General features: G+C 51.7%; 1 protein-coding gene and 1 pseudogene across 2 annotated transcripts in view; one reads left to right on the top strand and one right to left on the bottom strand.

Moving 5' to 3' along the window:
• Nucleotides 1-692: 692 nt before the first annotated feature.
• The window catches only part of NR5A1 (nuclear receptor subfamily 5 group A member 1), a 43,290-nt gene continuing 28,036 nt past the window's right edge, over nucleotides 693-15,946 (bottom strand). The window contains exons 4-6 of the mRNA XM_081896505.1: nucleotides 10,346-10,465; nucleotides 9,404-9,551; nucleotides 693-1,666 (exon numbers count right to left, since the gene is read on the bottom strand). Coding sequence (XP_081752631.1) covers nucleotides 1,419-1,666; nucleotides 9,404-9,551; nucleotides 10,346-10,465 — 516 coding nt within the window. The 3' untranslated portion in view covers nucleotides 693-1,418. The remainder of the gene's footprint in view (nucleotides 1,667-9,403; nucleotides 9,552-10,345; nucleotides 10,466-15,946) is intronic.
• LOC309361541 (U6 snRNA-associated Sm-like protein LSm3 pseudogene) lies at nucleotides 2,623-5,947 on the top strand (annotated as a pseudogene). The gene has a single exon. The product of its transcript is annotated as a U6 snRNA-associated Sm-like protein LSm3 pseudogene (transcript).

Here is a 15,946-nt window from a genome sequence, read left to right as displayed (position 1 = left end):
ATGTAGATGGAAACCAGAGCTCCCCAACCGAAGCAGAGAGGGTGAAAGCACATTGCCTGCCAGGTGAGCCCAAGCAGACATGGCACAAAAGGGGTCTTAAGAGCCTTGCCTGGATTTAAATATTGAAATTTCAATCAGCCAACCTTCAGCCGCGTATGGCTGAAATCACACCAGATTAGATGCACATAAGATGCAACTGTCCTGCAGTCCCAGTAGTTGGGACATAGGATTGGCGAAGGCTACAGAGCCTCCCTTACAAAAACACTCAAAAAGATATTGCAATACAGTGGTACCTCGGGTTACAGGTGCTTCGGGTTACAGACTCCGCTAACCTAGAAATAGTACCTTGGGTTAAAAACTTTGCTTCAGGATGAGAACATAAACCGTGCAATGGCAGTGCAGTGGCAGCAGGACGCCCCATTAGCTAATGTGGGACCTCAAATTAAGAGCCGTTTCAGGTTAAGAACGGACCTCCGGGACGAATTAAGTACGTAACCAGAAGGACCACTGTACAGGAATGCAGCCTCTTGTCCCAGGCCCCACAAGAACACTGGTGTCTGTGGGTCACACCCTGATGTGATGCTCCTCAGCTCCAAAGGTACAACGGCAAAAAATACATTCAGGAAACAAACATCGGTTATCGTATCCTCCCAACGCAGAGGCTCAGGGAATGTGATGTGCACGGGAGGGGGAAGAATATATATAGATATATATAGATATATGAATGCAATAAACAGATAACAAAATCAAAATAAAAGGAGCACCTGACTTGCTCAACTCATAGCTGCAAGGCCTCAGAGAAAGGTCTCCCAAAATGAAGCCCCACGGGGAAGAGGGGCTTCAGTGTATCTGAGGCACAACAAACTCGCTCTTGTGGTGGCCCATGGACCACAGAAATCATCCTTGTGGCCAACAAGGCCACTACCTGCAGAGGGACAGGTGAGGTGAGGTGCAGGGGCCTCCAATGGGTAGGTGTGCTGGGCCTTTTTCTCTCCATCTTTTCCCAGCCACCTAGCTAGAGGATCATGCCTGGAGAACATGTAGGAAGCTCGGGCAGATGCCTCCACTCTCACACAGGGAGAAGACTCCTCTTCCACCCAGTTAGGAAAGCAAACTCCCACCCAAAGTGTCCCCTAAACAGCCTCCAAGGGCAGTCCCCACACAGCTGAGCCCCATGGCTTTTAGAGAGCGAGAGCCTGGGACTCGGGAGGAATCACACCAAAATGCAGGCAAGGGTTGGGCTTTGTAGGAAAGTCGGGAGAGGTCGCCTGTGGGGAGGGGACGATGAGACACTCACCCTTCCTCCCTGTCACCTGACAACCCCCCCTCCCAATCCTCCCTGCCACCACCCTTGCCCCTCTGCTGCCACGAGTCTCTTCCCCAGACGAAGGGGGGACGGAGAGCCTTTCTGGGCGCTCTCAACTCCGCTTGGCGTGAAGCATCTCAATCAGGAGGTTGTTGCAGGGCACGTCCCCGCTCAGGTGCTTGTGGTACAGGTACTCCTCCGCTTGCATGCTCAGGGCCCGGATGTCAGACAGGTGCATCAGAAGCTGGCGGAACTTGTCCGTGGCGTGCGGGTAGTTGCAGACGGTGTACTGCATCAGGGCTGCGTGAGCCTTCTCCTGGGCTTCCTTCACTACACTCGAATTCTCCAAGTATTTCACATCTGCAGCGGGGGGGGAGGGGAAATAAGGGGGGACACGCATTGAATGGGGTACCCTCTCTTGAACAGAGGGACTTCCTCCTGGGCGCACAGGCCGCAAACATGGAAGGTGTCCCTTGCAAAGCTCGCAGAAGCCATCGGCTGATATCTGCAAAACGGCTGAGGTTGATGGAGAGGCTCACAGGAGAAAAGATTAAAGGGGACTTGATGTGACCTGACGGAAGCATATGCAATTGCATGAGGTGTGGAGAAAGCAGAGTTTCCCCCCCCTCCCTCTCGCCTGACGACACCAGAACTCGTGGGCGTCCAACGAAGCTAAATGTTGGGAGAGAAAAGGAAGTAGTTCTTCATGTAGCGCAACATTAAACTATGGAACTCTCTCCCACAGGAGGCGGTAAAGGTAAAGGGAGCCCTGACCATTAGGTCCAGTCATGGCCGACTCTGGGGTTGCGGCGCTCATCTCGCTTTATTGGCCAAGGGAGCTGGCGTGCAGCTTCCGGGTCATGTGGCCAGCAAGACTAAGCCGCTTCTGGCCAACCAGAGCAGCTCACGGAAACGCCGCTTACCTTCTCACCAGAGCAGTACCTATTTATCTACTTGCACTTTAACGTGCTTTCAAACTGCTAGGTTGGCAGGAGCAGGGACTGAGCAACGGGAGCTCACCCCGTCGCGGGGATTTGAACCGCCGACCTTCTGATCAGCAAGTCCTAGGCTCTGTGGTTTAACCCACAGCACCACCAGCGTCCCAACAGGAGGCAATGATGGCCACCAATATGGAGAACCTTGATGGAGGTTTGGACAAACCCATGGAGGAGGAGAGGAGCCACAGTTACTGGGCTGTGCCTCCGTGGTCAAGAGGCAGCGAGGCTTCTGAATACCAGGTGCAGGAAAACACAGGAGAGGAGACCTGCTCTTGTGCAAGAATCCTGCTTGCTGGTTTCTCACAAGCATCAAGTCAGCCACTGTGAGAACAGGACTAGATAGCTCATTGGCCTGATCCAGCTAATGGCTCTTCCCACCTCCATAAGCTTCATCTGCCTGGATGAACAAGGACTGACCTTGCCAGCCTTATGCTTTGCTGATGAGCATCACGCTGGTAAAGGCTATGCGAGACAAACAAACCATATCGGACAATCACTTCTTCTTCTTGCATTATGATGTTCCCTAAACAAACCTTCACTTCAAAGCCGCTCTGTTGTGTTCCTCTCTAAACACCGGCTGGAGGGATTGGGGCTTAATCTGTTTGGCCTTCCCAGGTGACAGCAGGGCTCAGCTAACATGGAAACCGTGATCCAAGGTGAAGCAGCTCAGCCAAAATGCAAGGGGTAGGAGGATGAGAGAGACAGGTGTGAAGGTGTAGTGATAAGCATATCCCTCTTAAGCTGCGCACCTGCCTGAAAATGTGCCTGCTCGTGTACACTGCTCCTGAAAACTCGTCAAAAGCTGCCAGTGCAAGCATCCTTCCTTGGGCCTGACTTCATCCGCTGAGCGTGGACACAGCAGTGGGAGGGGGCTCCAGCTCAGTGGTGGGCAGCCACCTGTTCTTGCCACGCTCACAAGGGGGAGATGAGGCAGAGCCTTTTCAAGGCCAACTGGGAAGACACAGCGGGCGCTCTGGGGGTGCCACCAAAACCTCTCCTCCCTCCCTCTCACTCCCAACACTCAGCCTAGAACCACAGAATTCTGGCCTCACCTCCCAAAGGGCATTGGAGGGGCTTTGGAAAAATGGCAGACGAGGTGGAGCAGCAACAAACCACAAATACCGTAGAAGAGCCCTTGGATCTCATCAGGCTCGGTCTTGATGAACGAATTGATGTGAAAATGAGAAATGACCGAAAACTTTGAGGCAGATTACATGCTTGTGACCAGCACTTAAATAAGATTTTGGGTGATGTTGAGGAGACCGTGACAACAATAGAAATGGATGAAGAAACCTATGAAGAGATTTATAAATCTACCAAAAGGAATGTTTTGATGCCGTTTGTCCGAGGAGGTGGAGTTGTACTTGTAGCTCCTCCACTGAGGGTTTGGCTGAAACCATGAAAAAAATGGTCACCGTTTCAAAAATGTTGGACCTCTGGACACTGTCTTCTGATACCCTTAAACATTAAGAGTCCACCCTTAATTCTCAAAGACCATCCAAACCTGATTGTTGTGAAGGCGTAAGATCATTTGGCATATAAGTTGATACAAGGGTCTTTTTCCTAAATAACTTAAGTGCAGGTGTCTTTATGTATCAAATCAGTGGATATAACCATTTTAGTTGCGCTTGTGGCTGCTGATCTTTTTAAAGAAATAAATCTGTTTGGGTTTGGGGTTTTTTGTATGTATGTGTTTATAAGCACTTTTCCCATTTCGGCAGTGGGGCAGGAAGGGCATTGAAGCATTAGAAAAGGTTCGGAAAAGGGCCGTCAGAATGACCAAGGTGAGGGTGGAGCCATGGATAGAGGCTGCAGCACTGGGGACTTTTTGATGTGGAGAAAAGGTGAGTAAGAAGGAGAGTGGCAGAAGTGTATAAAATGATGGAAGGCACAGAGGAAAGAGGGAAGTTTTTCTCCCTCTCTCAAAACAAGAGAACTCCAATGAAACTGGAGTTTGCTGGCACTGAAGGACAGCAGAGCTCCAGAGCCTCAGGCAAAGCACATTCCAAGCCCTGAATCTGGGACCTCCTGCAGGTGAAGCAGGTGCTATCCTGCAAAACTACAGCATTTCCCTTAAAAACAGCAGTGAGATTTTGGTCCTCTTGGTTCTGAAGAAAGGGCTGGTTTCACCCTAAGGCTTGCACACAGTTCCCAGGGGATACAACCGAGCCTAACCACCTGTAACTGAAAACAACAACAACAACATATTGCTTCCTGCTGCATCCCACCTGGGTAGAATTTTAGGCTGTAGGCTCCTTGGGGCAGCGACCTACCCTTGTGTCCTCTGTAAAGCAGTTCTGGGTGGCCTGGTGCCCTCCAAACATTGCTGGACACACAGCTGCCATAGTCTCTGACCAGGCTGACCAGGGCTGGTGGCAGTTAGAGGCCTGCATGGCTCCCATTCCTATAAAAGCACACAGGACTTGCTTCTCTCAGCCGTGCAAAGTTCTGGATCCAGCCCAACTAAAGGCCAACAAGGCCTTCCCAAAAGGTGGAGTGCCAGTATCACAATGGCATTAGACAAATCTGTGGTGCGACACTTCTGGTGTCCTGACCTCAAAAAGGGATGTGCAATTGGAAAAAGTTCAGAAAAGGGCAACCCAAAGGATGAGGTGGATTAGGGGAGCGCAACCAGTTTGTCTGCACGGGACACTGAGCTGAGAGGGCACCATGGGGGGGGGGGTGCTGCAACAATATGAAACGGAAGGCAATAGGTTGGGGGGGCTGGATTTTGGCGCTGCACAGGGCGCCACTGAAATTTGGAAGCCCAAAGTTCACTGGGGATGCAGGGACTCCCCTGTGAAGAAAGGCTGCAGCATTTGGGACTTTTTTGTGTAGAGGAAAAGTGAGAAAGAGGCAGCAGCATAGATGCTCATAGAATTACACGTGGCACAGAGAAAGCGGACTTTTCTTCCTCTCTCCTCATACTAAATCTCGGGGGTAGCCAATGAAGCTGAAAGTTGGAAGATTCAGGACAAATCAAAGGAAATGCTTCTTCACACAGAGCAGAGTAAAACTATGGAACTCCCTCCTGCAGGAGGCAGGGTTGGCCATTGATGTGGACGGCTTTTCAAGAGGATTGGACAAGTCCACGGAAGGAGGGACTACCCATGGCTGCCACCCACGATGGCTGCAAATGCTTTTCAATACTGGTATCAGCCTTTCTCAGTCTGTGGGTCCCCAGATGTTGTTGAACTACAACTCCCATCACCCCTAGCTAGCAAGGCCAGAGCTCAGGGATGATGGGAGTTGTAGTCCAACAACATCTGGGGACCCACAGGTGGAAACAGCAGGAGGGGAGAGGGCACTCTCTGGCACTTGGCCGCTGCTTGTGGGTTTCCCATAATGGGCATCTCACTGGCCACTGGGAGAACAGACTGCAGGGCTGGGAGGGCCACGGGCCCCATCCTGCCTCAGGGCTCTTTCCACGTTCCCCTGACCTAGGCCTTGCGCTTCGCACCTGAGGTGCTGACTGCCCCCTTTCATTTCTGAGTCACTGCTGGGATAATCAGGCACGCAATTATGGAATCTCTTCATCTGCATAACATTATCGTGGTTTTCGTTTCCAGGAGAAAGAGGGGGAGGGGGACACGCAGCCCTCACACTCGCACACCCTAGAAGTTACGCCGCTGAAGCCTTCTCTTCCCTATCACCCCCCCACCCCCCCCACACACACTTTGAGGTGGAGCAACAATAGAGGGTTCGTCTTGATCAACTCACCTGGTTTGCAGAAGAAACCCTATTCACGGTTTAATTGAATATTTGAATAATCTTTTCATTCCTGCAAGGCATAAAGAATGTTGTCCAAATAACATCGACGCGCTCCATTGAGAGAGCGGCTGCAAAGACTCCGTCCTGCGACAAAAGCCGCCCCACACACAGGCGGAGCTGCCGGGACAATTTCTATGCCCTCAAGAGTTCTTTGCATTCAGCGCCGCTTTTGTCTGCTGGAGGCTTCTGATAAATTGCAATCGCTTAAGGGAATGCAGGCGCATAAAAGCCGCTCTTGCTCCGCATCCCCTCAAGTGGCTGGCTGGAGAATGGAAGTCAGGCGGGCGCGTGTGGAGGGGGGGGGGGTCAATCCATTAAGCTTCTATTAAGCCCTTCTGGAGAACAAAGCTAACCTGTGCCGTCCCTCATAAATATTGCTGTTCAGAGAAGCCCTAATTTTAATTAAACCTCTTTTACCTGCTCAGGAGAAAAATCTATTTAGACTCAAATGGCGCCCTTTCCTCCCCGCTCTCGCACGCCTGCGTTTGTGCATGTACACACACACACACACACACACACACACACAAACACACACATACACACAGATGCCAAGTGCAGATTGTGAGCTGGAGGGAGAGAGAGAGAGAGAAAGAGAGAAGACATTCTTTTCTTCAGGGCAAATGCAGCCGGCATATATAAGCGAGGAGGTGGCAGCTCCCGTACAGCGGAGGGCACACGGATTGCAGCATAATCGGCACCACGCTCAGAGAGGGAAGCTGGGCACGGGGCATGGGCAGAGGGCAACCTTTTGTTCCTGGTTTTCTTCGGGGAAGGAGAAAAGCTTCCACACCGGCAGCTGGAAGTTTTAACGCAATGCGCAAAAAGGGAAGGGAAGGCATCATGGAGGTGGGGGGGGGGGGTCCTTTGCTGCGAAGCCAAAGAGAAACACCAGTTGCTGAAAATCCACAGGAGGCCAGAGTGTGCTGGCACTCAGGTCCTGCCTATGGACTGCCCATTGGGGCATCTGTGAGACCAGGGTTCTGGACTCGATGGGCCCCCTCGGGCCTGACCCAACGGCAGAGCTTGTCTTATATGCTCTGAAGAAGATCATTTGACCCAGAATTCTTCTGGAAGGAGGAAAGGAAGCCTTTCCTCACACAGTCAATGATTAAACCATGGATCTCTCTCCCCCAGGACGGCCACCAACTTAGATGGCTTTAGAAGAGGACTGGAAAAAGTCCTGGAGGAGGAGGAGGAGGAGGAGGCTATCAAAGGCCACTAGTCACAATGGTTATGCTCCACTTCCACCGTCAGAAGCAGAGGTGTCTCTGCCTTCTGGTTGTGTGGAGAGAACCCTGTTTGCTGCCTTTGCTCAGTTCCGGAGCTTGAAACCTTGCTCTCTTTGGGAGTGGGGACGGCTGCAGTTCCTGTCGCTTTGCACCATGTGGCTAAGGGACAAGGCAGGGAATTGGTGGTATTTATAATCTTTTGAGTGTGTTAAATCTGAAGCAGCCAAACCTGCAACATTCTCTTGCCTGTTTATGGAGCTTTGAGTTCAAGATCAAGGAGCTGGAAGAGCTGCGCGTGTCTAGACCAGTTCTTAATTTACATTATTGCTCAACTTGCAACCTTTAGCTGGCGGCTCTGACTTCCGTACCCTGGTCTCTTGACCACTGCAGGAAGTGTCCCTAGAGGGATGCTGTACAGAATGTAGCATGAAACGGTTTCACAGCTGGGCCACTCTGCGGCTGGGTCATAACTGGCTGAGGGGAGGCAGGTCCGTAGCTAGGGGGTGGTGAGGTGGGCCCCCGCCAGGCGTGCAAGCAATGGGGGGGGGCAAAATCAGCTTAAAATATGTCCATAAATATAAATATTGATTATTGCCTCATAAGAATAGAGGGTGAATTGAATGGGGGGGTGGGGGAGAGGTGGAAAGAAGAGCTAATTTGTCCGTGGCTCGGGGGTGCAATCTGGACGGTTCTGCCAGGGGCGCAAGATCGCCTAGCTATAGCTCTGGCAGGAGGGAAGAGTGTTCATGTGCTCAAGCCCTGGTTGTGGTTTTTCCACCAGGGCACCTGGCTGGACAATGTGGAAACAGGAGGTTGCCACTGGTCTCATCCAGCCTCGATTTATGCAAAATAAAGAGGCTTGATCTGCATTCAGGTTGCACAATTCAGGTACAGAATCCCGGCCGGGTTTTAGGCATGAAACTTGCAAACACAGCATTTGCCGGAAGGAGGAAACTTTTCTTAACCTTTTTTCTCAAAAGGACTACAGCTTTGGCAGACGTCCAGGAAGGATACTGCTGCTGGTGTCATTTCCCTCAGAGAACTGCAGCGCTGAGCACTTCCACAGAACAGGCAGAAGCTCTGCATTTGAGTCGCTGGGTTCAGCTGCCAAATGGCATTCTGTGGGGAGAGGCTGGGATAAAACAGCAAGCCTGAGACCCCAAAAAGCAGCAGCAGCTGCCGGTCAGTGTAGGCAATGCTGGGCCAGACAGACCAAGAGCCTGAGACTTCAGCACTAACTTCCCAGTGCAGAAACGGTCACTGCTTGACCCCTGCTGGCCCAGGGCTGGTGTGCAACCTTGCAGGCCTCGCAGAGGCAGCCAACACCACCCTCAACCACTCCTGGAGGTTGTGGAGGGGGCGGAAGTGTCGCTCACACCCACACAGACGGCCCTGCTCCACTGCCATGCGCAGCAGGGGGGGGGAGGAGGCAAGGCTGCCTGAACTGGTGCAAATCAACCTCTGAGCAGAAAGAAGGGGTCTCTGGGGGCAGGGATCGGAGGCAGGTACCAGTCAAGACAAAACTGACTCCTTTGCAGACCGCACTCCCACATTTCCCTGTCAAGGTCAGAAGTTGTGCACAGTTCCTCTGGGCGATAGGCAGGGCTGTAATCTCCAATGGCTGACCACAATCGAGGCTGTCCCTGAATTCTTCAGGACACAAACACAGATGAACAGTAACTGCTTCATGTCCTCAGCTCTCAACAACACACTCAAGGAGACCGCCAACATCCATGTTTTTGGAATGGGCTGTCCAGCAATGTTTCAGTTTACCAGCTGCTGGAGGCCGCAAGAGGTCGGGGGTGAGGCCCTCATTGCTTAAGTCCTGCTTGCCTGGGCACTGCGAGGGGAAGAGGCTGGACTCGATGGGCTGGTCCAGCAGCCAGGCTCTTAAAATGTCCTTCTGGCAGGAGGGAGAAGGCAAAGAGAAAGGGGACTTCTGGCCCCATCCACCAGACAGACGAACCCACAAGCAAAGCAAGTCTCCTCCAAACACCTCTTGTGGTTGAGATCTCAGGGTGGGAGGGGGCTCTCCATGTCAGCCCCTGTTTGCTCTTCCCAGGTCCCTCGCTGCCCCACCCACGCCCCTCGGCACTTACCAAGGCTGAAGAGGATGAGGAACTTCAAGCAGACAAACTCCTGCCTGTCCACCTGGAGAGAATGCAGGTGAGCCACCAGCTGGTGAGCTCTCAGCATCAAGTTGTTCAGGATGGATCCCGCCTGCATGGTAACGGTCGACATGTTCACCTGGAAGAAAGGAGAGGTGGGCAGGGTTCAGGACCCCCCAAAAGTACCATCTTGTCAAGGGAACAAATATGTTCAAGAGCTGGGCGGTGGGGGACAACCTCCAGCAGAAAGACTTTTGAGCAAGCAGCTGTTAAGGCAGCAGTTAATGGGCTGAGTTGTTGACTAAATTACAATAAATATGGTTATATCTGGGTGCTGGCTGTACACAGAAGGATAAGTAATAACAACCAAAGTCTAACTAGCCAGGCGATCCAACTCACAAGTGATGTCCCTTAGCATCCCATAGGGCTTCCTCTCAAGTAAGTGTGCAGAGAACTGCAACCCAAAGTCTAAATATGTGCAATGGAGTACTTGCAAATTCTCTTCCCCCACCCCCGGCCTCTATCTCCCTCTGCCGTGGGGCAGGGGACCTGTGTCCTCTTACACTCTGTATGTTCCTGGCAAGTCATCGTTCTTATCTACCCACAGCAATAACAGCTCTCCATATCTGCTGTTTTTTATGTAGCCAAAACTCTCCCAGCCATGCTTGGTGGTGGTGGTGGGATTTGGGGGCGGAAGAATGTAGAGGGAATGCCCACACACACAAAAAAAAAACACACCCAGATGTCCAGTGGGCAAAGAAGGCTGACCAACTTTTGGGGGTGGGGGCGATGAAACAACGGGGGTGGGCATGGGGAAAGGAAAGGAGGTGGCCAGAATCCCGAGCAACAGCAGTGGCACTTCGCGCTACGACATTTTGCTGCAGCATTTCTGAACAGGGCCATTGCGGAACCTGCAGACACTCGTGCTTTTACCTCCTGGCCTGTCACCAGCAGGATGCTGTGGTCCTTCCCATGATGCACTTGGCGGAAAATGTAGTCAAAGACCAGCAGCTCACTCCAGCAGTTCTGCAGCAGCTTCATCTGGTCACCCACCTGGGAGGAAGAGGAGGAAGAGGAGGAAGAGGAGGAAGAGAAAACAGCTGAGAAGCTTCCTCCAAAGAGGATTTTGTAATAATAATAATAATAATAATAATAATAATAATAATAATAATAATAATGGCATTTGTATATCATCCTTCATCCGAAAATCTCTTGGCAATTCACAACATAAAAATACAAAATGAGAACACAAAATACATTAAAAAAAACTACAGAACAAACCTATAACCTTCCTCCCACAAAGACATTTAAAAGGACATAGAATGCCTGGCTGAAGAAAAACATTTTCACCCAACCCCTAAAGATATAGAACGCAGGCGCCAGACGAGCCTCCCTGGGGAGAGCATCCCACAAATGGGGAGCCACTGCAGAAAAGGCCCCATCTCGTGTTGCCACCATCTGGACCTCTCATGGAGGAGCCACATGGAGAAGGGCCTCAGAGGATGATCTTGGGGTCCGGTTAGTTCGTGTGGGGAGAGGCCACCCTTGAGGTCCTGCAGTCCTGAGCCATTTAGGTTGTAGAGGCCGAAACCAGCACTTTGAACCAGGCCTAGAGACTAACTGGCAGCCAGTGCCACTGGGTCACCCTCCGTGTAACACGCTCAAATGGTCTTGTCCCAGTGAGCGCAACCTGGTCACCAAACTCTGCACCAGCTTAAGTTTCCAAACCATCTTCAGAGGCTGAACTATGCATAGACAACAGAAGTTAGGCTTTCCCTGTCCAGATAAGGACATAGCTGGCCACCAGCCAAAGCTGATGGAAGGCGCTCCACACCGCCAAGGCCACCTTCGCTTCAGGTGACAGCAGAAGGACCCCAGGCTACATACCTGCTCCTTCAGAAGGAGGGTGGCCCCATCAAGAGAAAGAGTCTGACCGGAGTTCTCTGCTCATGTTCAAGCCACTTCCTAGCTTGTTTCCTAAGCCAGGGGGGCTCCATGAAGGAGGAGAAGGAACTCCGGGGCATTTGTGTCAATGGTCTTAGTCATTCAGATATTCAGGGGCTTTGACAAGAGTGACATGGCCTTCAGCATGCAGATCAGATGTTCTGCCACTGAGCTGGGACCCTTTCCAGGTCTGGATCCTGCTAGGTGTTACAGATCACTTAAACAAGAGGCAACAGGGCTATGCGTTTGATGTAACGACTCTTCCCTCACTTTATAGAGCCTTCTCGGTGGTGACGCCTGCCCTGTGGAACTCCCTCCCTTCAGATGTGAAGGAGATAAGCAGCTATCTTCTTTTTAAAAGACATCTGAAGGCAGCCCTGTTTAGGGAAGTTTTTAATCTTTAATGCTGTATTGTTTTTAACACTTGATTGGGAGCCGCCCAATGTGGCTGGGGAAACTCAGCCAGATGGGCGGGGTATAAATAATTTATTTTATTATTATTATTATTATTATTATTATTATTATTATTATTATTAGGGCCCCAGGACTTCAACAAGACCTACAGAGGATGCCTGCCCACCCTGCAACCCCCCCCCCCCCAGCTGAGCACACTGATAGGTGCCTTGTGGCTACACACAGCCACTTTTTTACAATTATGCGCACAGCACCTGACCTAACACCATTCTGGGATTGGTCAAAGGCACCTAAGAACCAGAGGTGCTTAGAAGGCTGGTCCCCACAGCCAGGTAAGCCCACCTGACAGAGAAGGCCCCCCATCCCCAAACACTTGGGCCCCACATAAAACCTAGAGGCAGCCCTGCCATAACTCCACAGGGCAAATGCAAAGTGTCCTTCAGTGGCTTCTAGGTCAAATATCACCAACCTGCTACTGTAAAAGGTTAAAGGTGTGCCAGTTGAACATATATTTAAGCCTTAATTGTCACTGACTAATTATTGCATCTCCTTGCCATTCTGCCCCCACCATACCGCTTCCCCCAACTTAGATTTCAATTCAGGCACCTGGAAGAGTGAGTTGGAGTCGCAGCAATAAATTTCTTGGCCTTTAAGGTTCCACCAAGACTTTCCGGTTGTTCCCCCAAGTCACAACTTTGCCCACCGCCTTCTAGACTTGTATGATTCTGGAAACTGAGCACGGGACATCCTGCAAGTGCCTCACTCGGCTAAGTGCTTGTGTGAACAGGACAGAGCCAGGGCTCTCCAATCCTCAGAGCTGAACAGCACTTGGGGACGCAGGTTGATAAACCGTCAAAAGATTTGTGGCTTTATCTGCCGTGGCAGAAACAGTCCCTTGTTGCAACTTTTTAATGGGCAAATTTATTAGGACACCAGCTTCTATGGGTCAGCATCTGGGGCAGGAATCCAGGGCCAGGGCCCCACTCTGCAGAGGGACCAGGACCAGGAGAGAGCCAGTTAGCAGGTCAGACAAGGACAAGGGAGGCCAGGCTTCAGATCCCTGCTCCCCCTTGAAGCTCCCCTGGGGGGGGCAGCCTCTGCCTCTCAGCCCAGCCTAGCTGGCAGGGCTGTTTTGTGGATGAGAGCCTTGAGCTCCTTGGAGGAACAGGGGGACATGAATGCAAAGAGTAAGGACAGCAAAGCGCTTTTTGGAAAGTAGGGCAGACCCACTGAGGAACATTGGGCCAGTCCTCTTCTCAGCCTAGCCTACCTCACAGGGTTGCTGCAAGGATAAGAACACAGGTGAGGAAGACACACACAGACCAGAGCTCCTTGTAAGGAAGACAGGAAGGAAGGAAGGAAGGAAGGAAGGAAGGAAGGAAGGAAGGAAGGAAGGAAGGAAGGAAGGAAGGAAGGAAGGAAGGAAGGAAGTGCAATGAATTGTTTCAGCCTCCCTACCTCCTCCTCGAGCTCCAGGGGCAGTTTGTGGGGGCAGCTCAGCAAGGCTGGCTTTGGAAACCCACCACCAGCCCCCAGCTGCAAAGCAACCACAGCCCACAGCGGGAGAGCACAATGGCTGCTTGGCTCATCTGCACTCTTATCTGAATCCCTTCCCGGGCCAAGCATCTTGCCCAGTTCTCAACACAGTGTCTTGCTGGGCGCATCCCCCATCCCTGAGGGAGGGAGAACCACCCCGTTGTTGTTTGCACACAAAAAGGCCAGTGTCTCTCGGGAGGCTGCTGTCGATACATTTTGCCCTCCGGGACACAGTACGTGCTCCTCCAGCGTGAAGGAATGCAGAGTGGAAGGAACCGGCTGTTAGGGAAAGCCCCCACTTCACTCCCCGGTGCCAGCGGGGTGCCCTCTCCCCCTCACCTGCATGCCCAGGAAGGACGGGGGCAGGTTGCAGAGGAGGGGTTGCTGCGCTGCTAAATTCACAGCAGCCTTGTCTGGGGGCTTGAAGGATCTCCACCTGGTGGCCTTCCACAAGTTGTATTCTCTCTCACACACACCCAGGCACCAGCTACACACCCAGGAGGATCATCATAATAATGCCGTCTTACGTGGTGTGACGTTGTGGTCTAAACCACAGAACCAAGGGCTTGTCAATCAGAAGGTCAGCAGTTCGAATCCCCGCAACAGGGTGAGCTCCCGTTGCTCAGTCCCAGCTCCTGCCAACCTAGCAGCTCGAAAGCACCTCAAAGTGCAAGTAGATAAATAGGGACCACTCCGGCGGGAAGGTAAACGGCGTTTCCGTGCACTGCTCTGGTTCGCCAGAAGCAGCTTAGTCATGCTGGCCACATGACCCGGAAACTGTATGCTGGCTCCCTCGGCCAATAAAGCAAGATGAGCGCCGCAACCCCAGAGTCGGCCACGACTGGACCTAATGGTCAGGGGTCCCTTTACCTTTACCCTACTGGACTGTGGAAAGGATTACTGCCTTGTACTCAGTTAGAGCGCAGGTCCACTTGGCACACCCAGCATACCCTGACTGGCAGCCGTAGCTCTCCAAGGTCTCAGGAAGGTATGATCCCTGTCATACCTGGAGATGAGGCCACTGGGGATTGAACAAGAGAACTTCTGCATGCAAAGCAGGTGTTCCACCCCCGGAGCTGTGGGTCTTCCTCTGTCAAGACTTGCAAGACGCGCTTTGGATAAATGAAACACCCCAAAAAACACTTTGGGGCCTCTCCAGACCAGGGACGGGCACACACACACACACACACACACACACACACACACACTTGTCAGGTGTGTTCTGCAATAGTAATATCTCATTAGTGGTGGATTTGTTCTGGACAAAGTTCTCCCAAAGTTCCCATATTGTTGACACCTGGAGGGCATCTCTTGTGCTTTATAGCTCAACAAAAGTGGGACAAAACAAACAAATAAACAAATGGGAACATTTGTGGTATGCAATGTTGCAGGATTTCAGCAGGAGGTTATGGGACGGGCACTGATTGGAAAGGAAGCAGTTTGTACCTGCAAACGGTTCACTGAGGACCATACTGCACCAAGTATAGCTAGATTGCCCTTAAGCTCCCAGATGCCTCCATGAGGAGGACAGCCCTCAAATGCAAAGCAAATCCTGGCATCCCCACTGCCCAAGGTGGCTGCCAGCACAGCCAAGCAGGGGTTCAGCTTCTCCAGGGACACCACCCACAGAGAACAGTCTTCAGTCTAAGAGGCAGAAGTGAAACTGAAGCTGGATGGGTGAGTGTCAGGGGGCACCTCCCCCCCCACGCACACACAAAAAGGAACACTTCAGTAAGCAGGGCAGTTTATTATCAGTTTAGTTTACGTACTTAGATAATTGTGAATTGTCCCATTGTATAGTTCTCTGGGCAAAGCAGACTAAAAAGTTTATTCCAACCCCCCCAAAGGGTTCAGCTGAAACACAGGACAGTCGAAAATACCACAGTAAAATCCAGCAGAGAAAGTAAAACTGACTCCCAATCCAGCTTGTCATAGTCCCAAAAGCTCTGGGCAGGGTCAGTTTGGACATTAAGCCCTTCCCTCATTTCTCCCTCTGCCCCACAAAAGAGAGCTACTTGCTGCCTTGCCCCCCCCCCTTTCAAGCTCCCCTCAGGCCACCTGCTTCCCCAAAATGTGGCTACTCTCCTGCAGCAGACACCTTGACAGCGTTGGCAGAAGTGAGCAGAGCATTTCATGGACTGTGAAGATGCACACACACACACACACAGCCCTACACTTCCTCCCGAGAGCTCAGGCTTCTGCGCCCATTGTGCAAGGCACTTATAATAGAAAAAAGACAGATGTGCAAGAAGGGAAGCAGAGGACGCCGGGATTCCCCAGCAGAGAGTGGCAATAAAGCAGGAGCCGGGAGAAAAGAAAAGCTTTTATAGGGTTTGCACACTTACACTGAGAGAGATTGCTCAGGGAATGGGTGGTGGAGTTGCAGGAGACTTCCAGAACTCAACATTCCTGCCTCAGGCAATGCATAAACCCAGGAACTGCCCCACTCAAGCAGGTCTTGTTGCTAGCAATGTCTATGTGCTCCTTATTTGCAAGGACGTTAATTACACCTGCCCACCTAACAAACCTAGAGGGGAATAAGGCTCCCATTGTTGCCATTTTGCAGATAAGCAACTGAGAACAAGGGCAGCGGTTGAACCTGCAGCCCGCCTTCCCAGACCTCAGAGACTACCACTTTCT

This window comes from Podarcis melisellensis, assembly GCF_964234715.1.
Source record: "Podarcis melisellensis genome assembly, chromosome: Z".
Taxonomy (NCBI): Eukaryota; Metazoa; Chordata; class Lepidosauria; order Squamata; family Lacertidae; genus Podarcis; species Podarcis melisellensis.
Note: the sequence above shows the minus strand (reverse complement) of the source record. Positions and strands in the feature narration are given on the sequence as shown.